General features: G+C 36.9%; 1 protein-coding gene across 1 annotated transcript; it reads right to left on the reverse strand.

Annotated features, from left to right (window-relative positions):
• Positions 1-1,190: 1,190 nt before the first annotated feature.
• Positions 1,191-25,190, reverse strand: LOC149410295 (uncharacterized). Its single transcript, XM_089648984.1, has 14 exons — positions 25,075-25,190; positions 22,454-22,574; positions 20,480-20,587; positions 18,255-18,341; positions 16,851-17,017; positions 15,743-15,841; positions 14,710-14,832; positions 11,840-12,008; positions 10,303-10,481; positions 8,928-9,083; positions 6,282-6,461; positions 4,477-4,601; positions 2,744-2,840; positions 1,191-2,040 (listed from the first exon to the last, which is right to left on the reverse strand). The coding sequence occupies exons 2-14, from the start codon at positions 22,515-22,517 to the stop codon at positions 1,957-1,959; spliced, it is 1,638 nt and encodes a 545-aa protein (XP_089505110.1). The 5' UTR covers positions 22,518-22,574; positions 25,075-25,190; the 3' UTR covers positions 1,191-1,956.
• Positions 25,191-26,454: the final 1,264 nt, after the last annotated feature.

Below are 26,454 nucleotides of genomic sequence, written 5' to 3' on the forward strand. Positions count from 1 at the left end.
TGTGAAATATTCAAGTTATAAAAAGCTTTTCCAATTGGCTGACAACAGGGAGAAGTGTAACAGGATATTTGCCAACATTCTTTAACCCATTTGGTCTCAGCCATATTTTAGCTAAAATTTCTAAGAATAATAATGTTTCACAAATAAATTTATTCAGATGAAAAAAGATTCCTCTAATGGAATTTCTTATTTTTACATTGTTTCCGATGTCATTGCCTTTATCCGTTTGGGTGCCAATCGTCGATTTTCGTCGATTCGTGTTTTAACGAAGATTGCCGATCGTCGATTTCCGTCGATTGCGTCAGTCGTGTTCTGATTCGCGCGTACGTCTGTACGTAAAATTCTCATTTTTTCGAAACGCCTGGACTTCGGGATCCTCCTCCGCGTCATTCTAAACCAATATTCTTTAATAAAACACTGAAAAAATCATCGAAATCCTTGAAAATTCAAAGAATTTATGGGGTTTTAAAAAAATATTATACCATGTAAAAGTCAAGAGGTGTTACTATTGTTGTTCGTCTAGTCAGGGCCGGCCCTGAGCCAAATGGCGCATGGCATAAGTAAAATTTTAGCGCTCCTTGTCAAAACCAGTAGATGCCTAGGCCCTAGGTAGTAGATAGGCGATCACTGTAATCAATTATATTTTGATGATTTGTATGTATGCGTAGCGTGGTTTTTATGAAAGATAATCTTACGTTAGTTTAGGTATTATCACCCTTTGAAATTCAGCGCCCGAAGTGGACTGCTCTAATTGCGCCCGCACAGGGTCGGCCCTGCAATAATTATTTTTTTATTACTTGACATAATGAATATCTTTCAACAATATATTTATTGTTATTAAGTTTAATTTGTAGAACTCCATTTTATTTTTTTATTTTTTATATATACAATAATATTATTATTGGGTTTATAAAAACAGTTTATTTTTAAACAAGTTCTGCTGTGTAATTATTATTACGCGTGACAGCTGTTTCGCCCTCTGAAGGATTGACAAGTTTGAAGACAGTTTGATAATGCCTTCAGAGGGCGAAACAGCTGTCACGCGTAATAATAATTACACAGCAGAACTTGTTTAAAAATAAACTGTTTTTATAAACCCAATAATAATATTATTGTATATATAAAAAAAAAAAAAAAAAAAAAAAAAATAAAAAAAATAAAAAAAATAAAAAAAATCTTTCAACAACTTGAACATGTATTTTGTGTACATATTCTTGTATTTTTGTGCAAGGTCAAATTAAATCCTATTAAGTTGTTGCAGTAAGACAGATATCCTGGGTTTGATTCCTAGTTTAGACCGTTACTTTTTATTTTTATGTGTCTTGTTCTGTTTCGTTTAGATTTATTAGTATTATCTTCTACTTCAATGCTCAATACATCGGTGGTAATGACCCTGTTTTGTATTACTATCCATTGTCTTTTCGAAAATAAAAAATATTTTGATGTGTGCATAGCTGTGGGTTTTTTTTATTTTCTTTTTCTGCATTCCAATATTTTTATTTTTAAAATATAATTTTTTTGGGCTAGTGAATGAACGATGTTCGCTGGGTGCAGTTATATTGTCTATAGTAACACTATTTTTAAATGGCCTTGAGATTTCTCTATCTATATGAGTGGTTTGTTTACGGTCTACGAAATATTTACCTGTCTGGACCGTACAACCGTTTTATCTGTGGTTAAGATGGTGACAAAATCCCCCCCCCACAAAAAGCCCGTAGAGAGTGGTTTATTTATGGTCTCGCTGTGTCGTACACAAGACGGCTGAGTATGTAATGTCATGTTTTGGAGTAGAGATGTGGCGTAATGTGAATCCAGGTGATGAAGGCGATGTTTCATCGTCCATTTCTTTGATGATGGTGTCCGATTCCCAGTGACTCCATCACGCCAGGAGACGGCTGAGATTGTAATGTCATGTGGTGGAGTAGTGGTAGGGATGTTGTATAATGGTCCTGGTGACTAAGGTGATGTTTCATCGTCCACTTCCTTGATGATGGTGTCCGATTCCCAGCGACTCCGCTGCGCCAGAAGATCATTTAGTTTCTAGAAACAGGAATTCAACTTTATTAAGTAATGCCAACTTGTGAAATTTAACAAATTAGCACAATACTTAAGTGCAATTGGAAATATATTGGCTTTTGGTCTCATATATACGGAGTAAATCATGTTTTGACATAAACTTCTCAGTGGCATTGAAACTATAGTTACAACTGATCTCAATAAGTTAAAGTTCCATTGCAAATAAGCTTGCCACTGACGACAACAGTCTTAAGTGCCAATCAACATAAAAATTTTATATCATAAAAACATAACATTTATCATAAAAACCGCTTTTGCTGATAGACAATAAAAAAATCATGCAGCTATTTTGGGGTAACTACTTAATGGTAGATTATATAAAATATTTATTTATCTGTTGGGAAAGTACAATTTACAAAAAAAAAAAAATTAGAATCAACTGGCGCACCACGAAAATTTAGTGTTCGCACACAAAGAGTTAAGAGCTACTGGAATTAAATCGGCCTTCGGAATAAATATTGTCCTAAGTGCCATTGGCACATACTCTTAAGTGCCCAGTTATAAATAAATATTAGCCATGGACCCCATGCCATGGAATAAAAAAATAAAAATAAAACTTTTTAAAATGGATAGTACCAGAAACCTTTTGTTTTTATATTGCCATTATACCAGATTTAACAATATCCTCAGATAAACCGAGTCTACTAAACAGTGGGTAGAAAAAGACCTGAGGGGAATTGATGATGATGATCCGCTGTTCGATTTTGGGGTTCAGCTGACACGACTGCTGCTCCAGATCATCCAGGGACGCCCGCCTCGTTAACCTGGTAGACACCAAACACAGAAGATAAGTTATACATCACACACCTTGCCAAACTCACCAATAACAACATATTATGTACATAATTAGTTAATACATAAATTAATCAGTATTTTGCAAATGAATGAGAAAAGTAACCTTTCTTGGAATTTGAACGGCCATTTTAAAGATGAATAATTTAGAGTAATGACATGACTTTTACTAACAATCAGAGGGTTCAAGATTGTAGAAATAAATGAACGGAAGTTAAAATTGTTATTGTTTACATATTATTTGTTATAAATTGTTATTGCTAAAGTTGTGAGTTCAATTTTCGATGAGGAATTTTCAAAGAAACAAACATTTGCATTTTATTTATATAGATTTCTATATAGTTTATTCTTGGTATTTTTGCTCAAGCTGAAATTTTGATCTCTTTGAATGGAATAAACTGAAAATACTTGATCACAGGAAATTTTGAATAAGCAATGTCAATATAAAATTTAGGAGCGACTTAGAAGTAAGTAAAAATTCAAGTTCTGTTATTATTTAATCGTGTGCTGGTTGTTTTACAGTGTTTGGATAGTAACATAACTTTAATAGGACTATTAGAGGACTAACCGAGCTCTTCATACTCTAAATAATATTTGTCTTAACTCTAACATTGACATTTTTTCGGATTCACTGCCCAAATTCAAACGTGGCATCATGTCAATAATATAAACTGTTCAATGCACGCGCATACATACAGACACACACACACACAAACACTCACACATACATTACACATGTCACACACACACCTATATACTACACACATCACCTGGTAATTAAGGAATAAACATACCACTTAGCAGACATTACAAGGAAACATATCATAGGTACCCAACATGAAGTATCTTAGTCCTGTATATTATTTCATCACGGAACTTGAATTGTTCAAATTCTGTGAAACAACCTGTCCTTAGTGTGAACCATTTTGATTGGAATTAATTAACACTAAAATGATTGTATAATGTATATGCATTGTATTTAAGAAGAATAAATGAATGTTTCCATTGGTTCTGTTTGCCCATTTACACATAAATACTGCGTAAATATTACTTTTATCCGGAGTAAGTTGTGATTTTTTACGTTTTCGTTAACATTATTAATTGATCATAATTTTAAATAAATAAACAAAATGGGGTAAGCAATGTATCGGACAGCAGAGGATTTTTACAAAAAATAATTGTTTATGTTTTCTCACACGTTTATGTATAAGATAACTCACCATTCAAATTATTCTTATCACCCTACGCGTGTGCTGTTACCCGCAATCGTGGAACAGGAGTAATTAATTTTCGGCGCTATGACCCATGCATTCCTTTGAGATATAAAAATAACAAACCCTATTAACAAGTGTAGACACTCTATACTTGTAGCCCAATAAATAGGGAAGTAACTGGCCCAGTCAGTTGTCGACGATATTCGTAAAGTCCGTGTTTCATTTGCAAATCCCCTCAAGAGGGAGCCAATAATTTACAGTCAATGTGAGTATCCAGTACAAGCATATTCATATGCAGTTCAATTTTTTTTAGAGATAGCATTGTAACTGTCGAGTGCAGCTAACTTCTGCACGGCCGTGCCGATCTCGGGGCACATGTCGTCGTTAAACTTACCTCCGGCTGAGGGTGATGAGGGACTGGCGATGCTTGGAGTGCTTGGCCTTGCCGGTTCGCATGTTGATAGCATTGAAGTGGTTCTGCACGGCCATGCCAATCTCGGGGCACATGTCGTCGTCCAACTGAAATGTTACAAAAACTGTTACTGTGTACTTATTATGAGAATCGGCGTTTAACCCCTTGGTATTAGAGCAACACTCTATTGGCACACATAGATTGTGCTAAATGCCTCACAGCGCCCCTTTTCTCACCCTTATTCAAACGTATCATATTATGTCGTTCGGCATTCAATACCGCAAAAGGGAAAAGGTTTCAAAAAGTGAAATTTTAATGCCATTTGATTCATAACCCTTTTTCTCCTAGCATCTTTATCTACAGAATGTAAAATATATATTTTTTTACAATATAAAACCCACAATCAAAGACAATGTGTTGTGGTTTATCATTTTTAATTTATGTCTTACGAATATGTGATTCGTTTTATGTCAAATTCATGGTATTGCAAATGGAATGGAATGATGATATGTAACAGACAACGGCATAGGAAATATCATGAAATACAAATTCATGGTATTGCAAATGGAATGGAATGATGATATCTAACAGACAACAGCATAGGAAATATCATGAAACACAACTACATGGTATTGAAAATGGAATGGAATGATGATATGTAACAGACAACGGCATAGGAAATATCGTGAAACACAGATAGTTCCATGAGAGTAACTTTTTGCCATCCAAACGAATCCACTTGTGAAACATTTAGTTTTTTTTTTACTGAAAAATGGGTGAGGCTAAAAGGGTTAACGGGGACTATTCAAATAACAAAACTCAAAATGGTGATCATTATATTGATGATCATCAAATGTGATGGACTTTGAAATATCCCAAAGAAGAGGTGAGAAAATGAAATTAACATGTATTTATATAATACAGTAAAACCTCGCTAATTCGAAATCCACGGGACATCAAAAATCAAATTTCAAATTAACGAATTCCCATGTAATTCGATATATTAGGAAAAAAAAAAGATGCCGAAAATCGAGTTCCTCGGCCGCCCGGTTCGAATCCGGGTACTATCTCAGGAGTAAATTAATATTAATACGAATTATTCCCGTGTAAATCGAATTTTCACAGCCGATTATCGCCGCGGTCGGCCCTTCAGTTTAGTTATTCTAAGTAAAATTCGTAAAAATACGACACATTTTCGCATAACTCAAATTTTCGCGGCAAATTACTGTTGCGGCCGGCCTTTTAAATTCGGAAATTAGAAATAAATTCGTAATAATAAGACATATTTACCAGTAAATCGAAATTTCGCAACTGTTCGAAACTCGGATATTCGAAATAAATTGGAAAAAATACATTCCAAGACATTCCAGTGTAAATTGATTCAGATTTACAAAATAATAATACTAATTAGGACGATGTATAAACACGTAAAAATACAAATAAATTTCGAATTACGAATTTCGAATGAAAAAACCATTTTGTATGAAAAAAAATTTCTGTGGATATTTTTTTGGCAAAAATTTCGAATTATCGGGGTTGGAATTAATGGGGTACTACTGTATAATCTTCTTGAGTCGATTCCTTATTGCTGAGAATAGTGATTCTTACTCCAATTTCCATGGTGAACCAGACTCCTTCGCTCCTCACGGTCCTGCTCGCATGGAGAGCCAAGGATACCGACATTATGAAAGCCTCTGAAAAATCATGACTTCTATGCATCGGTGATTTTCCTCTGCTTCTCCTGTCTCTCACTCTCTATATAATATATAATATAACGAGTTTAATACCAGCACTTGGCAGCCATTGAACATGGTGTATCCGTCCCGCCCCTGGAAGAGGTACCTCTTGATAGCCAGGCGGTACATCTGCTGCGGCTGTAGGTACTCATCTCCCACGCGCACCGTCTGCAAGTGCACGCGGCGCCCGCTCGGCTGCGACGGGTCGAAGGCAAACGACATGCCTGCCACCTGGGAACCAAATACATAACCACTTAAGTAAACATCCCTCAAACAAGTCCTGGGTCAATCATGACCGGGTAGATCATTTTGACCCTGTCATGAACCGCAAACGATCTACCGGGTCACTTTTTCAAAAAAGATTCGATCATCTGGCGAGCAACCATAGATGTATAAAGTTGTATCTCGTTCTCGCAAAAGAGAACTAAAGAACTAGAGAAGGTAGATAATTTAAATCTGAAATAGGCTGCCTGTCCAATCCAGCCGGGAAAATTTTACTATCGCTATTTCTCTCAGTACCGTACCGTACTGTCGTCAGCAGCCTCTCGGCTAAGCACAACAGATAAGAATAATAATGAATGAAATAATAATCGCTTTGTTACTTGTCACTCAGCGCACTTGAGGTGATCTTTCACGAAAACGGCGTTAAATAAATTAGACAAATATTATTAGGTATATAGGGATTATTATTCATGATGTTTGTTGCGTTTTAGGTCAAAGGTAGATAAAAGTGTGATCCTATGATTTTATGGTGTGTTACGTAACAGAATTCTCTAAACACATTTAAAAACCCCGCGAAACAGTATTCAACGCAGAAGTCGTCGGCGCAGAATGGTGCGCATCCATATCCGCGCACCGAAGCCAGCAACCCAACGGTTTACGTGTGTCGGCCATCTTGGCCACACTCTCCACTCTCGGCGCTGCCCAACGGATCGCCCAGCCGAGCACGCGCACGATTGCGCTTGTGCACCTGTACAATGTTCTGGAAATAACTCCTTGTTTGGCCCTAGCAAACACCCCGCACCCGTGGAACATCACATGTAAGCGTTCTCCAAACCTTTACTCGTTATGTGCCTATTTAAAAGCCTTTCACAGACGTCTGCCCGACGAACCGAAATGAGAGATAGATTCGTTAGTTTCAACCAGTCAGGATTTATTTAAGGATGAATATTATGTGTCCTTTGTGTTATCTCTGTGTGTGTTTGTTTGTTTTTTTGTAAATACACCCTGAATCATTCCATTATAGTGTTTCATTTGAAGAGAGAGTGGAGTTGAATTGTTGAATCCGTCCCCCGTGTCAAGTCATGATGCCGACCCAAACTGAGCTAATCCATGAGTCTCCTGGTTCTACCACTGAAGTTGTGCCAGCCGCTCTGATCTTGGTGACCCTCATACGGTCGCGCAAGGTGGAGCCCTCCTCACCCACGCTGGCACCACAATACCGGCAACCCTAACAGGTGTCAAAGGTTTTTGAAAGATCAAGAATTATTCAAAAACATTTTTTACACCCATCTAGGTTTATTTTAATATTTAGCTATGCACATTATTCTCATACTTCTGCTAAAATTTGTTACAAACCCGGTGTATATAACTCCTAAATAAAAAATCCCGTATCTTGCTTTTGAGCTTTATTGACGATAGATTAAAATAAAGCTTGGATGGAATTTCAGCAGGCAGCAAGAATGATTCTGGGCCCTGCCTTGGGCTAGAAATCGTATTTATCTATGTCTCAATCCCTTCATTATCGACAGCTCTACTGTTACCAGTGCCATCTATGAATAAACTCTTAAATACCATCTAGTACAAGGCTGCCCAACCTTTTTAACAGTTGGGCAAAATTGACGATTTAAAAGTCACTGGCGGGCCACTGACTACTGACGGTTCCTATTTTTGTTACCTAAGCTTTTTAATGTCTTGTTTTATGCAACAAACAAATAAACATATTGAAATTTTATTGTCGTTTATTGAAATAAAATAAATAGCATCTACTGCCAAATAACGAAACAACATTTTATGTATTAAAATCTAAATCCAAGTAATTGGTACAGTCGATGTGATTTCTGACATTGTTATTGAGCTTCTCTTTCAAATCTTTAAGTATGTCACTCAACCAGTACTTATTCTTGAGTAAATCGCTTTCCAAAGGTAACGCCCCTTTTTCTTCTAAAAATTCCAACACTTGCTCCCTCAAGATGAAGAAATGTTTTAACATGTTGCCCCTTGAAAGCCATCGCAAAGAGCAATACAGTTGTAACTCTCCAAATTCGCTGATTTCTTTTTCAAATAAAACTCTGAATTGACGTCTGTGAAGAGCTTTTGAACGTATGTAATTTATTGTACCCGATCCATTATATCATTCAACTTTATGTCCTTTGCACACAACACCTCCTGGTAGATGATGCAATGATATGAAAATATTTTTCGATCCAAGTAATTTTCAAATTGGCGGGTATTTTGAAAATGGTTCACGCGGGCCGCTTATAATTCGTTGACGGGCCACAATGTGGCCCGCGGGCCTGGGGTTGGGCAGCCTTGATCTAGTATAGCACAAGATTTTCAAATATCGACATTCTTTCTTGAGCAATCAATTTAATTTGTCTATCTGAGGCCTGGGGGTCAAAAGGTTGTAAGTAAAACAGAGTTCAGACTTGTTGGGATTATGTGTTCGACAGTGTCAACATATCATATTATTATTACCTGGGGGAAGCGACCTTCAAGCTTGGGATAGTTGCTGACTCCGTTCTCCAGGGCGGCCAGCACTGTTTCTCCGCTGCAGGAAATGACCACCAGGGGATCCTGCATGGGGATTATGCTGGACAGGTCGCGCATCGTAAAGTCTCCTGCCGCGTGAACCTGTGTTGCCATTAAATCACCATAGAATCAGTTACATATTTGATAGAAAATTATCATAGAATCAGTTATTTGCTAATAAATTACCATATAATGAGTTATTTGATAATAAATTACAAGAGAATCAGTGTTATTTCATAACAAATTACCATAGAAACAGTTATTTGATAATAAATTACCATATAATGGGTTATTTGATAACAAATCATAGAATCCGTGTTACTTGATAACAAATTACCATAGAAACAATTATTTGATATTAAATTACCATTGAATGTTGTACTGGACGTGAATCCGCAGCAGACTGTAGATTTAGGGCGCCGGGTCCAAACCGTGTCTTCAGCCGATGAGAATGCTCCTTTACGGTCGATAGTGATGATAGTTGTTAAAGTTGAAGAATGTTATTGCAGTCTGCCTCCTGCACCCGGTGCTCGGTGAATGTTGGGCACTGGGTGTGCTGTTGTCTGTGCTCGCTTCTGGCGTTTGGCGGTTGCCTAAGAGGGCCGGCTGATATTAAGGAGGTAAACACCAGAAGATTTGGAGCAAAGACTAGGCAGGGTGAGGCAGGTGAAGGGCAGGAGTCACTTGTAGAAAGTAGTAAAATACTTGTTTGTTTGTAAAGATGAACTGATTTATTGTAATTATGTCGCTGCTTATATCCTATTCGGTCCACTCACACTCGACATGTGGCTGTCGACTAAAAAGGGGTGGGGGATTTTACCCACGCTACATGAGAGTACATAAGCCACCGCAAAATGTTACATATTCATTTTTGCGGTGGGCTTGCTGAAGGCGGACGCTTAAATTTGAGACTTGCAAAAGATTTTGCAAGCTCGCCTGTATTACAATTACATAGTTTTATGACATAGTAGTTATAACAATTTGTATCTTGACAACTAGATTTTTAGTTTGTCAAGATACGACAAAAAATAAGAAATGTTTGTACATATATTATATTTGTAAATTTGATCTTTTTGTATTTTGTATTTTTATAAACGGATTAAAAAAGATGAGTGTAGCTTTTTTCTGTTGTCCGATATCCATTATTTTCCAGCATTCATTCTTTTCTTTTAATAGGACTCTTCAAAAACGATAAATAGATGTTTCACTGTTGAATGGTTAGTTTAAATACAAAGCGGGCAACGACTTGAAGTGGTTCCGGAACAGGTAATCAGGTTAATTTGTAAGTTATCATGGTATGAAGTAGAGTGTTGTTTGTTACCTGGTTACTCCTGAATGCACCCGAGTGGATGATGACCAAGTCGGCGCTGGTGGCAGCCAGCACCACGTCGCAGATCCAGTTTCCGAGGTTGGATTCACTGGTGCGGATGGCCGTAACGCGCCCCTCTAGCGGCACGGTGAACGTGCCCAGCACCTCGTCCATCTTTCCTTCCACAACGGCTGTAAATGCAAATTTCGCACATGAAGAAACAAAGGGATGAAATAGATAATAGTGTGATATCCTTGATATATCATGTAGAAGTAAATTGATCCGATCCAGTCCAGCTCCCATTTATAATATATATTTATAACTGAACACTACATAATGTTTTTGTCTTAATATACAACTCACACGCCAGAATAGCAATGAAGCACGACGCAGTCTTTACAAACACATTCACATACACATTCACATACACTACACGGACATACACACCAAATAGAAACAATGGCATGGAAGCGGCCCGAGTGTCGCCGAGCAAACTGCACGGAGCCAATGAAAGTTACGCGTTTGGTACACATCAAACGGTACCTAGACAGGTAGAAATAAAGGCGAGGTGCCGCACTAATAACGTTCCATGCCTCATCTCCCTAGTTTCTGTCATCTGTGTGAAGGCCCGCAATGTCAACGTCGGGGTTCTTCAACGTTCCTATCCTGGCTGGGCTACTTCAGAGACCTCCGTCCATTGCAGACCCATCCTCTCCTAGCATAACCTCTAGAGTTACTTTCCCCAACTATTAGAGCTTTGTCCTTAAGGGTATACTTAAAAGAATTCATAATCTGCTCTTCCATAGATGGCGCTAATTTAATAAATTTAAGAAAAAAACACTTTTGGAAGTTATGCTTTAGAATATTAAGATAAATTATTTGTTTATGCCCGTACATGAGCAACATGATTATAAATAATTAGTTTTGTCCGTGTATGTTTTGAATGCCTTTCTTGAAAGACTTGAGTTTTTATACAGACAAATTTTTTTATTCAAATACATATTGCGTATGTACGGGCGTAAACAAATAATTCATCTTAATATTGCATAACTTGCAAAAAGATTTTTTTTCTAAAATAATTAAATTACTGATGTCTATGAATTTATAAGTATATAAGTATACCCCTAAAAATAATAATATACAACTGCTTTGTGTTCTAGCTACTACAATTTTCTGTAGAAAAAGCCATAGGACTAAGAGGAAGGTGGGGGAGTACTTAGATATTCAGATCTGGTCACCAAACACAGCTAAAGCCATTTCAGGCAATGTTTCAAATCTGAATGGTGGTCTTACACCAGGGCGATACTCAGAGTATCTTCCACTCTGGAAAGTGCCGCAAGTATACTATATATTATTTTAAATGAATGAATTGTGAAATAACCCAAATTAATCAAATAAAATGTACTTGGGATTCGAACCCGCGATCTTCGGCTTGCTAGTCGAGAGCCTTACCCCTCGACCAAAGAGGCTGTCGGTTTTTGATAGTGAAAATCTTATATTATATCAGAGACATAGGATGATGGAGTTAATACAAATAGTATATACGAACAGGAGTAATGTTCCAGCTTCTCCTTGAGCACCGGATCCTCGGCGTATGCGGAAGTGACCTGGATCTCCTCGATGTCCAGATCCACACGGTTGTTCTTGTCGAAGTTCAGGGTGATCTTAGACAGGTTGCGGAAGTCACTGCCACTCTTTATGATGTACTTGCCATTTAGCTGGGGAACAATATTTTTACCTATTTATTTCATGGTCAATCCGATACTTCTTTCGAAGACAATAAAATGTAGAAATTCAATAATCTGAAATTTTTATCGTTAAATTACTGCCGTCATAAGCAGAAAGGCAGCTGGAAATTTTCAATGGTCACATTCAGATATACTATTTATTATAAGTTGATAAACATAAAAGATCTCGTACATCAGAATGTGACCATAGAAAATTTCCAGTTGCATTTTTGCTTACGATGGCAACCTATGGAAACATCAAGTGACAGTGGTTTTGAAACAAATTAAAAAGAATATTTTTAACTCCAGAATTTGACAGGAACTCCATTTTTTATATGTTTCTATTTTTAAAAGTGCAGGTCCATTCCATTTTTAATATGTTTCTATTTTTAAAAGTGCAGGTCCGTTCCATTTTTAATATGTTTCTATTTTTAAAAGTGTAGGTCCGTTCCATTTTTAATATGTTTCTATTTTTAAAAGTGCAGGTCCGTTCCATTTTTTATGTTTCTATTTTTAAAAGTGTAGGTCCGCTCTATTTTTTATGTTTCTATTTTTAAAAGTGCAGGTCCGTTCAATTTTTTTATTTATTTTGATTTAAAATCTAATACATTGCTTCTCAGATATTACGTACATTTCAAAAACACCAAAAAATAATCATGCAATTATCTATCTTATACAGCGTTAGTTTGTATATTTAGTTCTTATCTAAGAACGGATTGTTTCATAGAATTTGAACAATACAATGTATAATTTTCGGAAAGTATCACTAATTTCTGGACACGGTGTGTACATAATATACTTGTATGCAAAAATATAAATGTTACACTCTTTTACTTTTGGAGCATCTTAGGATGTTTCACAGAATTTGAAAAAACTAATTAAATTTCAAAGTTAATATTCAAGTTCCGTGAAAGTCCTAATCAAGTACTGTGAAACAACCGGCTCATGGTGAAATAATAACACAATTTTCACAAAACTTGAATTTTCACAAAACTACAATTTGAAAATGAAATTTGATGATGAATTTGAAACTGTGAAACAACCTGTCCTTAAGTGTTATTCATCAAACTGTAGCAGCAGCTACAAGGTTTTAGAAGATCGATGCATGCAACCCGCATCGCATTGGAAACTACTAGTAAAACAGCGAATGAACGCTACTCCTACTCGCGATTTTCCAGTTTGTTCTCGAACGAGTGTAACCTATATAAAGTGGCTAGGTCGCGGTACCTAGGGCAGCCTTTAAACAGCCAGTGAGGGTGTCCTCTGCAACTGTCCAGCTGACACTGAGGCGGGCGGCCGATACGCCGGCTCCCGCACTCCGCACCGCCTCTCCACATCTCATCTGGATTCAGTCCGTCACCAGCTGGACCACCGTACAAATTACAGGGGGGGACCGCTAAATAGATTATGAGAAATCCTCATCTCAGAACCCTGTCCAATTGAGGTGACGAGTAGTAGATTGTACCTATATTTATTAAAAGTTTCTATTTATGTCCATAGATGGCAGACACTGTATGTATGCTTCAGTGATTGTTAGTAACAGTCAGAGATGTGCAAAATGGGTACCCAAAACCATTTGAAATGCAAAATGGAAATGGGTCAAAACTTTTCCATTTGAAAATGCAAAATGCAAAATGGTTTTTAGAAAAGCATTTTAAATGCAAAATGCAAAATACCTATTTTCAAAATGCATTGAAAATGCAAAATGGTTTCTCAGGTCAAACAATTAAAATAATTATAGAATTTTTAAACAACTCGGTCATTTAATAATGGACATCAATGTAGAACAAACATATTACATGATGGTAACTACAAAAAAACCACGACTACAGATTATGAAACCACAAAAAATTTGCACGGGACTAATGTTGCCAACGTAAAAACATAGAAACTGCTATCTAACATTTAATATTACAGCGTCACACAGTGGGCTGAAAATCGCCTTTCATAGACATATAGACTTGAATTTTCAAGGGTATTTTTTTTTTGGCTAGAAATGGATTCTGTTGATCATTACTATTCTATAAAATTTTGTATGAAGCAATTGCGTGTACAAATGAAGGCGTTATCATTTTTTTAAGATAAATTTGTATGGCACTGACATTAAAAGTGAGAGAAAAATCTCTGGAATCATAAGGTTGGCCACTATATCCTTATTTATATTCTTATCCAAATTTTTCTTAAAAAAATTATAACTCCTTCATTGCTTCATACGAAATTTTATAGCATAGTAATGATCAGCAGAATCCATTTCTAGTCAAAAAAGACCCTTAAAAATTCAAGTCTCTATGTCTATGAAAGGCGATTTTCAGCCCACTGTGCGTCATGACCCCATGTTCAGTATTTGAATTAGTATTTTTAGTAATGGTATCACTCAATTGCCAGGGCTCCTACCAGGGAGCAACTTGACAAATGTAAATTATCTCTTATAGCGAGGTTGAGGACCGACTGATATTTGGGGCTTATGAAAAAAAGATGAGTGGAGATAGTAGGAAGAATGTTGCAAAAAGCATTTAAAATGGAAAATGCATTGAGGAAAGCATTTAAAATGCAAAATGGTTTTTAGAAAAGCATTTAAAATGCAAAATGGAAAATACCCATTATACATTTTGCATTTCCATTTGAAATGGATTTATTTGAAATAAAGCACATCTCTGGTAACAGTGGTAATTCAGGTGTTGTGGTGACTTACCAGGATGTTTTCGCAGACATGGTCGTGCCCGCCCAGGATGAGGTCTATCTCCTCACACTGTTCCGCTAGTTTCATGTCATTTGGAGTCCTCATGTGCGTCAGAGCTATGACATAATCGCAGCCCTAAAACATTAAAGACGTATATATTTACAGTGACATAAACACAAATACATATTGTAATGCAAAAATCCTCTTTTTTGCCCATCTAAATGTATTGAATTAATGAACCGGAAATCAATGGAAATTTCATTAGCTCCACACCGGGGGCCATGAGGAAAATAATTTCCCTCGGGGTCTATGTCATCTTTGGGGATGCTTTGTGGGAGTTTTTTTTAAGGAAAGGGAGGAGAGGAAGATCTGGGAAGGAATAACGTACGAGGGGTGGGTAGGAATCAGGGGGTCAGTGTGTCTAGGAGAGACGGACGATTGAATTCATCCCTCCCACTGCGGTGCAAGGCGATGAGTCGCTAGAGATAAAAAGATCTTCCTCAACCAGTCTCTCCAAATCAGGCCTGCCACACAGTAGGTGGGCAAACGCATCCGCCGCCAAGGCCTAGATAATCATCAACCCATGAACCCGGGCACTCTTGCTGAGTCACCAAACATAGCCAACCACTTGGGGTGCCTATTGCAAATATATGAAAGATCTTTCAGCTCCTAGGCATATAGGCAAATTAATTATTTAGCGGTCCGTTTCTGGGCTTCTCATTGTTCGAATCCCCCTTACCGTCGTAACGTACAGACTTGCCTCGGTCCCTGTTTGTACCCACCATTTAATGTTTATTTGATATATCAATATTTTTTTTGTATATTTATTTATTTTTTGTGTTTATCAATTTCACCTCAAGTGAATTTTACCAATTTGACAAAAATTTTGCTTACCTCGGGCACACACACACGCCCAAAACAATTTCAATTGGTTTATCATTGTGATGAATTTTAATAGGCAACAGTTTGAGACACATCCAAATATATTATCTTCAATCTTTTCACAAATATATTATTATAGAAAGTGCAATATGTATAGTCTTACCTCAGCTTTGAGTTGTGCTCCAAGTTTGGTACCGGCCTGCACATAGTCTAGGAATGTCACTTCTTCAGGGTTTATGGTAGTCAAGGTCTCCAGCCATTCCTGCAAATAGTATAAATAAACACTTTATACAAAATATACAAATTTAAGAATTGTTATGGATTGTTGGCGGGGGGGGGAGGTTACTCTCTCTGGCTGTATGTAATACATATATTTAATTTAATCAATCACGGGAATTTACCTTGACACAACCATAATTCAAAACAATCATGGGAATTTACTGTGACACATTCTGTGTGGGAGCACTGGCTGGATAATGCATTAATCCACTTGGCCCTCAAGCAGGGCCAACGGACTTCCCTGTTGGCGCTTTCGAGCGCATATAGACTGTGGCTAGAGATGCATTACCGGTTCTGGCTGGTACACTGCTGATTGACTTGGAAATTAGCGAAGTTTTGAGGCTCACTTCATTCCCCAGGGTCTTTGGGAGTATCTCCCCCCCCATTTACATTTCTTAGAGGGTACTCTCGGAAAACCGGCTAAGGGACGCGGGTGCTTAGGCTCGTTGTGGCCAATCCGCTCGCCACGCTCATTCTTGCCGGGACTGCCCCGTGATAATGGGGTAAACTGCTCTCGATACGCAGCTTGTATATTTTTATGTTTCAATCATACTTCCACTTGTAAATATTGTTTTCCTTCTTTATCATTTATATTTAGATGCCAAACCACCAGGCGAACTCATCTCTAATGTGTTCTTATTTTGTGTTACTATTAATGTAAGTATGCATACATTATTTCTTACTAACAATCATGCATGCAGAGACATTGGAGGGTCTAGAATCGTTTTAAAATAAATGTAGCTCCTTTTTACAAAAAAAATTAGAGTCTTGACGTGTGCGGCTAAGGAGGTTAAATAATCATACACCCGTCGGGAAAGGGTGGGTCCCCTCCAATGTTATACAACCATAATTCGAACAATGGGAATATTCTCTGTATCACCCATATTTCTAATCAATCATGGGAATTTACCCCGGGACACTTACATTTACATTTCTCTGAATTTACTCTAGCAAAACCATATTTATTATCAATCATACGGACACCATCTCACCTGTTCCACCAATCCCAGCAGTCCGATTCTCCGGCCGCCCCAGTCCACCACGTGCATGATCTTACCGTCGCCGAGCGGGCGACCCGTCTCGTTGTCGATCACGTTGGACATCAGCCACGGGAAGTTGCTCTGCGACACCCACTTGGACAGGATCTCCAGACCGTGGTCTGTAATCAACATCAAAACCTTTTCTAAACAATTTGGAATATTTTTTTAACCCATACTGATATGTGACATCTGCGCATACTTCAGAAAGATTCTAACTGTGCCAAACGAAACACTTTATGTACTAATAGATTTCATAAAAAATTATAAATTTACTATAATTTACCCAAGTAAGAGGGAGGAGTTTTAGCAGCCTCAATGGGGCCCCAATATGCCGAAGCAAAAGAAATGCAGCCGCCCAATCTTGGCGCTGGATAATGCCGATTGGTTAATCATTCAGGAGAAACACTTGTAGACAGTAAATAAACAATACAAGAAATTAATAATTCATCGCTTTCTATACAAACAATCGTATCTCATATTTGGAATTTTTATAGTGGAGCCAATAAACTGTATTTTTTTTTCGGATTCTTATACATTTTATTATTTTGTTTCAATAACGGGGTTTTAATTTTTTCTATCCCATTAGCGAAACATTTAAGGAAACGTAATAATCTGGCAAAAAAATACATTTTTGGCTCTCTTAATAAATATTTAACATTATTGCGTGTTTATATTGATAGTGACGAATTATAGAGACTTCGCCTACATCCCAACTATTTCTCATAGATTTACTTCGATAATAATGGGTAACTGTGGCACTGTGAGGCTTTTAGTACAGTTTGGTGCGCCAGGTGTGCCCATAAATCGGCGCTCTGAAGCTAAAGGGGTTAATATAAGAGTTAAACATGTAGAGCGGATCAACGGCGAAAGGAGTTCAAGGAGAATATAATATGACAGTGAAAGTGAATAGTAGGATGAGTCGGGGATGCCTCAGGAAGACATGGCACAAGTCTTTATAACATTTATGTTTTGATTTAATTTAATATATCAGAATGACAAAAGTTCTTAAGGACGGGTTGTTTCAAATTTGAACAATTCATCAAATTTCAACCTTCATTTTCAAGTTCTCTGAAAGACTTTTTCATGTTCTATTTTCATTTAAGTTCTGTCAAGCAACTAGCCTATAATGGTATAATAACAAAACTTGAATAAAAGAAATTTCACAGAACCCGAAAACGAACGTTGAAATTCGATGAATTGTTAAAATTCTCCGAAACTACCCATCCTAAGAGTCTTAGCTGATAATATGTTTTAAAAACTGTATTTCTTTTAATGGCTATATTTTTGTTGTATAGACCACACAACCATGCAGATATAAAAAATAAAAACTGATAGCATGATACAAAAATTGCTTACCAAAATCATGATTTCCAAATACGGCACAATGTGTTCCAACTTCATTCAAAACGGGAACCATCTGTTCTCCTTTGGTATATCTACTTACTAAAAAAACAGAATATATGTATATACAGGTAAATCATTTTAACACATTTGTCGATACCAGAAAATCGGAAACTGAACATCTTTATATAAAAAATATTCAGAATTGGCTATTGGTAAAGGGATGGAACTATTGCAAAGAATGTCTCGTGTCATTAAATTAAATTAACTGCTCTTTTATTCCATTCTATTCACATGTTTTCTTCTTATTTTTATTTTAATATCTTTTTTTCTCTCTCTTATTTCTGTATATCCTAACATCTTAACATTGTAATCTAAAGAAATATGGCTACCATAATACGGGCATGTGCCTAGTAGTTCCATGATAACTCAACACAGTGACAATTCAACACACTTTTAAAAAGTGATATAAAATCATTAGAAAAGATGAATAAAATATTTTTTTAACCTAACCTAACCTACTTAACCCAGTTAATAAAGTTTTTGTTTCATCACTTTCCATGACTTTATATAACTTTTTAAGGATGTGATGAATTATCATTGTGATGATTTATCCGGTCACCGTGCCTAGTATGGTGGCTGTAGAAACAAAAAACTGTAATCATTTAAATTTTTATGAATAAAGAAACACAAAAATTAAAAATAAAAAAATTCTTTGTGCACACCGAGGGTATCGAAAGTTTGGAACATTCGTCCGCAGTCCTCTCTCACCCCTAAAAAGTTTGGAACATTCGTCCGCAGTCCTCTCTCACCCCTAAAAAGTTTGGAACATTCGTCCGCAGTCCTCTCTCACCCCTAAAAAGTTTGGAACATTCGTCCGCAGTCTTCTCTCACCCCTAAAAAGTTTGGAACATTCGTCCGCAGTCCTCTCTCACCCCTAAAAAGTTTGGAACATTCGTCCGCAGTCCTCTCTCACCCCTAAAAAGTTTGGAACATTCGTCCGCAGTCCTCTCTCACCCCTAAAAAGTTTGGAACATTCGTCCGCAGTCCTCTCTCACCCCTAAAAAGTTTGGAACATTCGTCCGCAGTCTTCTCTCACCCCTAAAAAGTTTGGAACATTCGTCCGCAGTCCTCTCTCACCCCTAAAAAGTTTGGAACATTCGTCCGCAGTCCTCTCTCACCCCTAAAAAGTTTGGAACATTCGTCCGCAGTCCTCTCTCACCCCTAAAAAGTTTGGAACATTCGTCCGCAGTCTTCTCTCACCCCTAAAAAGTTTGGAACATTCGTCCGCAGTCCTCTCTCACCCCTAAAAAGTTTGGAACATTCGTCCGCAGTCCTCTCTCACCCCTAAAAAGCTCAAAGAAACAAGTTGCATAGCAACATTTATCAATTCTGTTTAAATTTAGTCTCCAGATTCAATTAAAACAACACCATGTACATACGTACGATGTGGCATTAGAACGGGCTGCCTCCAGAAAAGCTACATTTTTCTTTTCTTTCCATTTTGTAATCTGTTAACTAAGGATATGCATTATTATATTAAAACCTCTGTTTATACTAATTTTCAAATAAAAAATTTAAAACATATAAAATAACACAAAGATCTTCAAACAAGGTATAATTTAAAAACGGTTGGTTCAAAATACGTAACATATGGTGTGAATCCTGAGAATCTGTCATAAAATATCGATTATTTTTGATCTGGTGACAAGCTCTCTGGTGACGGCCGGCGTGGTCTCTAGTGGTATACGCTTTTGACTACAGATCCGAAGGTCGCGGGTTCGAACCCGGCGTGCGCAAATAAATTTTATTTGATTAATTTGTGTTATTTCACAATTAATTAATTTAAAATAATATATAGTATATTTGCGGCACGTTCCAGAGTGGAAGATACTCTCAGTATCGCCCTGGTGTAAGACCACCATTCAGAATTGAAACGTTGCTTGAAATGGCTTTAGCCGTGTTTGGTGACCAGATCTGAATAGCCAGGTACTTCCCCACCTTCCTCTTCCCCATCTCCCTCCCCTCCCCAATACCCTCAGCCTCACAACATACCCCAATTGGGGATGCCATAGTCTCACTGGCTCCAGACGGGAGCAGTTGGGACTCTTGTGCGGTAATACTGTAAAAAAAAAAAAAAGCTCCTTTTTTCGAGATGTGTGCGGTAGATGTAAACATGTGTGCGGACGATTAGAGGGAATATTGATGGTATGTAATTTTTTTTTTTGAATGGTACTTACGCATGCTGGGGGAGAAAATATCCCCACTGAACAGGACGAGAGGATTTAAGTGAGCAAAACTTTTGACGGCTGTTGAAAATCTTGCCGCGCCGCCAATTGGTTCCGTTTCTGAAATGTTATTATTTTTCATTAATATACTTGCTTACTTATTTTTTTAAAAAGAAAGACAAACATTCCCGGGTTATGAATAACCTGACAATATTTGAAAATCTCCTACTACCACCACAGTAAGTAGAAAATGTTGCTTGTGTTGTGGTGGAGGACTAAGCCAGCCGAGGAATTGAACACACTACGCCTGGGTGGAAACGCGATGTCAACTCAGCTACCGACCGGTCAAATATAAACCACTAATTTGTTAAATCTCAAGTTCTATTATGTCATCGTGTTTTCGATGCGTTGAGCTAGTGGGACTATGGGATTCCCAATTGAATAAGTTGTGAGGCTGAAGGAAGTGGGGAGAGGAAGGAGATGGGGAGAAGAAGGTTGGGATGTATCTGGCTATTCAGATATGGTCACTAAACATGGCTAAAACCACAGTGAAATGCGAAAACACACATAAATAAAAATAAATTTGTTTGTGTGTGCCGGGATTCAAACCTGCAATCTCCGGATCTTTGTACGCAAGTTTGACGTGTGAAAATGAAGTGTCCACAACAATAAAACAGTACGCTAAGTGACACTACATATTTAAGGATGTCTTAAAAATAATCATATGGATATTTAAGTGACATTACAAAAGTCAATAAAGCCTAAGATCAGCACGAAATCGTTAAAATAAATTGAATTAAGGCGATGCACTACGTCATGTAATATTTTAAATTGAGCCGCTATCAATAACAACCCTTACGTTGTAGCAGTTATTTCAAGCCCGCTACAGAGTAATAACATTATTAGCAGTTCTGTCTGGCTCGCTTGAGAGCAATGACTGCAATCAGTTCCATCTCTGATTTACAGCTGCTTTACCACATGGCAATTCCGCCACAACGACGGGCTTGCGGTCAGCACGGCCACCTCGACGCGTCAGTATTCTACAGGAGGCGGTATCGGAGCGTTGTGACAGGGAAAGACACGAGCCACCTCATGGGCCGACACGAATATTACGAGTTTTGATGACGACGCAGATTAGCTATTTTTGCCTTGGTCATCCATCGTACATCACATAAAATATTAGCTTTGCCGATGGCACTGCTTGGCGCCCCTTATTACCATTTATCAGGTTAGTTAAATTTTAAATGTCACCATCTTTTTGTCACTCTCAATGTAACTTTAAATTTCCAATCGTGCATTCAACCTTCGGTTGATGCACTCGCCTGAGACATTTGCTATTGATTAAAGAGTTCTTATGTTATTTAAAAGATGTAGAAATAAATGTTGTATTTTGGAATCTTTTCCTCCTTTCTTTTATTTTCTACACTTATGTTACCACTTATCCTGAGATAATCGGCGCGCAACGTGCCCTTCACCTTATTATCTCGTTTCAATGGCGCCAACGTGGTTGGATGGCCAATATTGTAGCGTTTCAACGTAGATGGCGATAAGGTTTAAATTTTCGCTTAACACCATCCGCCTGTTTTGATTTTTGCAAGAAAAAAAAAATTGGCCAAAAAGTGCCTTTTATTTTATTTTGTGGATGTTCAGGCATAAATATTTAATTTTTTTTCGATCATTTTATAAATAACTTAATTTTCCACATTATACAATAAAATCATAACCAAAAATGGGTTCGTAAGTAGGAGATTTTGAACTTTAAAGCAGTTTTCATAGGCCTTATACATTATTTTTTTCTGAGCTTGTAAAAAGACTTATCTGAAAAATACTCGATTATTTCAAAGGCCAAGATGTATTCTACTCGCAGTATTTAATTAAAGCATCTGAAACATTTCTAGGCGAACAAATTTTCAAACCAAAAACACATGATTTTGCATTACTACGTATGGTATCGCCTTAATAAATAACTTGAAGGTTTGTACTTACGTGTGACCTGTTCAATGTTGTACACATCGTTGAAATGGAGAATCACAACCTTGTCACGCGTCATATTACCGCCGAGGGAAGAAACTGCACGCCTGCCAGCCTGAAGTACCTCCAAAGATACCTAATACACAAAAAATCCATTAAAATCTTTACTTAACGACAATTTTCGACAATCTGTGCAATCACAGTTTTTTTTTTTTTTTTTTATAGTGAATACCTCACAAGAGTCCCAACTGCTCCCGTCTGGAGCCAGTGAGACTATGGCATCCCCAATTGGGGGATGTTGTGAGGCTGAAGGTAAGTGGGGAAGGGAAAGAGGAAGGTTGGGAAGTACCTGGCTATTCAGATCTAGTCACTAAACACGGCTAAAGCCATTTGGAGCAACGTTTCAATTCTGAATGGTGGTCTTACACCAGGGCGATACTGGTAGTATCTTCCACTCTGGAACGTGCCGCAAATATACTATATATTATTTTAATTAATTAATTGTGAAATAACACAAATTAATCAAATAAAATTTATTTGCGCACGCCGAGTTCGAACCCGCGACCTTCGGAATGGCAGTCCAATGCGTTACCACTGGACTATGCCGGCTGTCACACTGTACAAATCTGTACAGATTGTACAGATTACTGAAAGTATACTGGGTTAGGTTAGATGTTAGTTAGATGTGGACCCCTCGCACGTTTTTTTAGCATCTGCCAATGTTTTTTCATGTTTTCAGCAATTAAATTACAATTATTATCACTTTTGATATAACACATATAGTAAACATAAGCGATTAGCTATGAATATTCTTATTTTTCCGATATTAAATCGCTTATTTTGAGATGTGTATTGACTACACAGCACCGGAATGCGTGGATTTTTTTAGAACAGTAAGGGAAAGGTTAATCTCGCGGTGGCGGAGTACACGATATCTAAACTTTTAGCATAAACATACAAAATAGAAATGCCAGGCTATAATCTCAAGTAATATTATAAATGCAAAGCTTTGTTTGTTTGTTCTTATTTCACGTCGCAACAGAGAGCGACCGAGTGATTTTTTGCATAGGGATAGTTGGGGGACCGGGAAGTGACGTAGGTTATTTTTTATTCTTGAAAAACATTTTATTCCCGTGGGAATATTCTTTATACAGTAACTTCTCCGTAATACCACACGAGCGAAGCCGTAGGTAAAAGCTAGTAATTATATATTTTAGACATTACATAAAGTGGGTTGATATCGTACCTAATTTGTAGTCTCACAATAATCCACAGCAATAAAAAATAAAATAAATCTAAAAGCATGTACAACTAATCTAACATTGAGCGCAAAAAACAACTCAAGAGATTAACCGATAGAAGTGTGTTGTGGGCAATAGCGGCTCGTGACTTTTGGGTTACTAGAGTGCTAATATCACAAAAAATGGCATTATTGATGTTGTTGTAGCGGAAATTTTTTTATCATTTTTTTTTTTTATTTAAAAGAAAGACAAACATTCCCGGGTTACGAATAACCTGAAAATATTTGAAAATCTCCTACCACCACCACATTAAGCTGAAAATTTTGCTTGTGTTGTGATGGAGGACTTAGCCAGCCGAGGAATTGAACACCCGAGTGGGACCCAAGTGCGATGTCAACTCGGCCACCGACCGGTCTAATGTTTTCGTTAATCAATTTTTATAAAAAAATATAAAAAATTGTTTGATTCTCGGCCCATTTCATATTTTGATCAAATTGTGATCTGCTTTCAAGCTTAACGGATATGTTGTGGTGCTTGTCAGATGACCGAAATTGATTAAAAGCTAAAATTATTCATGTGTATTGTATTAGGATTGCATCTGTAATGCACAAAAAAAAATAAAAAATGAGCTGAGAATCAGGTTTAAAGGCAACTGGTCAAATGTCAAAAATTCGAAATGGTGCTGATCGCCGATTCGATGGTCATAAAATGTGACGTGAGTTGTAAATAACCTAACCTAATTCGAGTAAAATAAATTGGATGGCCAGATAAAACAGAACAGTGACAAAGCAAAACATCAGCACATGCTTTATAAGAATAGGTTAGGTTAAATGGGGTTAAGTTAGGTTGGGTTAAGTTAGGTTAGGTTAAGTGGGGTTAGGTTAGGTTAGGTTTCACTTTTCTTGTTAAAATGAAAGACATAATCGGCGTAATAGACAATTATTCGAGATCGCTGGCCACGCACCCGTTAATTATTTTCTACACTGCCTACAAATAAACGCGAATTATGCGGGATGTTCATATCGGTTGTTTTTGTTTTATCAAAATGGTGTCTTTTCTCGTAAATTATTATTTACGTAAATAATATTAAATATCAATATTTTTCAACATCGTAAACACAAAAAGTTGTTGTTTTTGTCATTAAGTTGATCAAATGATTGTTTTTTTTTTAAATGCGTATAAAAACGGTAGTTGTAGGTAAATAATTACGGAAATAACATTTGTTTCTATTGGACCAAACATAGTGACATTGCAAAAACTATAAATTTCATTGATAAACTGAACAAAAATATAAAATTTAACACTATATTTCCGTACAAGATATGATTTTTTTTTCTCATTGGGGCGTTTAAAGTAACCTAAATAAATCAATTAAAAACTATGTTTTGGACTTACCTTGAAACAAAGTCACTGTTTTACTTGGTAAATTTTCGGAATCGCTGGACACGGATTATACGAAATATATTTTTTAAATAAAACCTTCTGATTTACCTTAATTACTCTAAAAGGAATCTGACTGCATTTGGGAAATTTTTAATTTTAGTATTTTAATTACGTAAAATGAAAATTCGCTTTCGTTGTATGGGATAACAACTGGAATGATTTCTGCAAAAATCATAAATAAACCACCATAAATAAACCACTCTCTAGATCGATATCTTCGGGCTTTTTGTATGGCCCCATTTTGTCACCCCCTTAACCACAGACGACCACAGATAAAACGGTCGTTTGGTCCAGACAGGTAAATATATTGTGGACCATAAACAAATCTCAAGGCCAGGTAAGTTTTTAGATTCTCACGGCCAAAAGCATTTTTGTTGTTTGTTTTTGGGGTGTTATGCCGTGTTGCGCTAACTCCTTCTTTAGCCGACGTTTCGGACAGCGTTGCAGTGTCCATCATCAGGGCAGATCCGGTAGATCCGAAGATGTGAAAATGTGTCGACTAAAGAAGGAGTTAGCGCAACACGGCATAACACCCCAAAAACAAACAACAAAAATCTCAAGGCCATTTAAAAAAAGTGTAAACATAGACAATGCACCCAGCTAACATCGTTCATTCATTAGCCCACAAAAATTATATTTTAAAAATAAAAATATTGGAATGCAGGAAAAGGAAAATAAAGAAAACCCACAGCTATGCACACATAAAAATACTTTTTATTTTCAAAAAGACAATGGACAGTAATACAAAACAGGATCAGTACAACCGATGTATTGAGCATTGATTTATAATTGAAGTAGAAGATAAAACTAATATATCTAAACAAAACATGAAACAGAACAAGACACAGAAAAATAAAAAGTAACGGTCTCAACTAGGAATCGAACCCAGTCTTACTGCAACAACTTAATAGGATTTAATTTGACCTTGCACAAAAATACAAGAATATATACACAGAATACATATTCAATAAATTTAAGTGTTAATTATTATTGCCACAGCACTAGAAGTTATTCAAATTCTCCTGCAAGGGTTTCATATAATTTCCACAGCTTTGTCGTCAGCAAACATCATGGAAAATGCTGGTTAAATCTGAATACTTACATGATGCAATTCTGGAGAGGTTTAAATGACCTTGTATGATGTAATCGTGGTTTTTTTTTAGCAGTTTTAGCATCCTAATACGTGGTATTGTATCGCGTCGGAATACGGATAGGTCTGAAAAGGAAAATTAATTAAATTATTAGCCAATGAAGTACATTCAGAAATCAGGAACATTGTATCAAAGAACGAGAGGTTAGTACCTGTATTTTACAACGGGTTCGGGTCATTCT

This window comes from Hesperophylax consimilis, chromosome 28, assembly GCF_061612785.1.
Source record: "Hesperophylax consimilis isolate HC1 chromosome 28, BYU_Hcon_1.0, whole genome shotgun sequence".
NCBI classification, from domain to species: domain Eukaryota; kingdom Metazoa; phylum Arthropoda; class Insecta; order Trichoptera; family Limnephilidae; genus Hesperophylax; species Hesperophylax consimilis.

Excerpts from the sequence above, each read along its gene's own strand:
- LOC149410295 (XM_089648984.1), bottom strand. The coding sequence starts at position 22,517 with ATGACGCGTGACAAGGTTGTGATTCTCCATTTCAACGATGTGTACAAC. Across the intron at positions 20,588-22,453 it reads CAACATTGAACAGGTCACAC|AAACGGAACCAATTGGCGGC; the intron begins GTAAGTACAAAC and ends ATAACATTTCAG. Across the intron at positions 18,342-20,479 it reads TATTTTCTCCCCCAGCATGC|TAAGTAGATATACCAAAGGA; the intron begins GTAAGTACCATT and ends CTGTTTTTTTAG.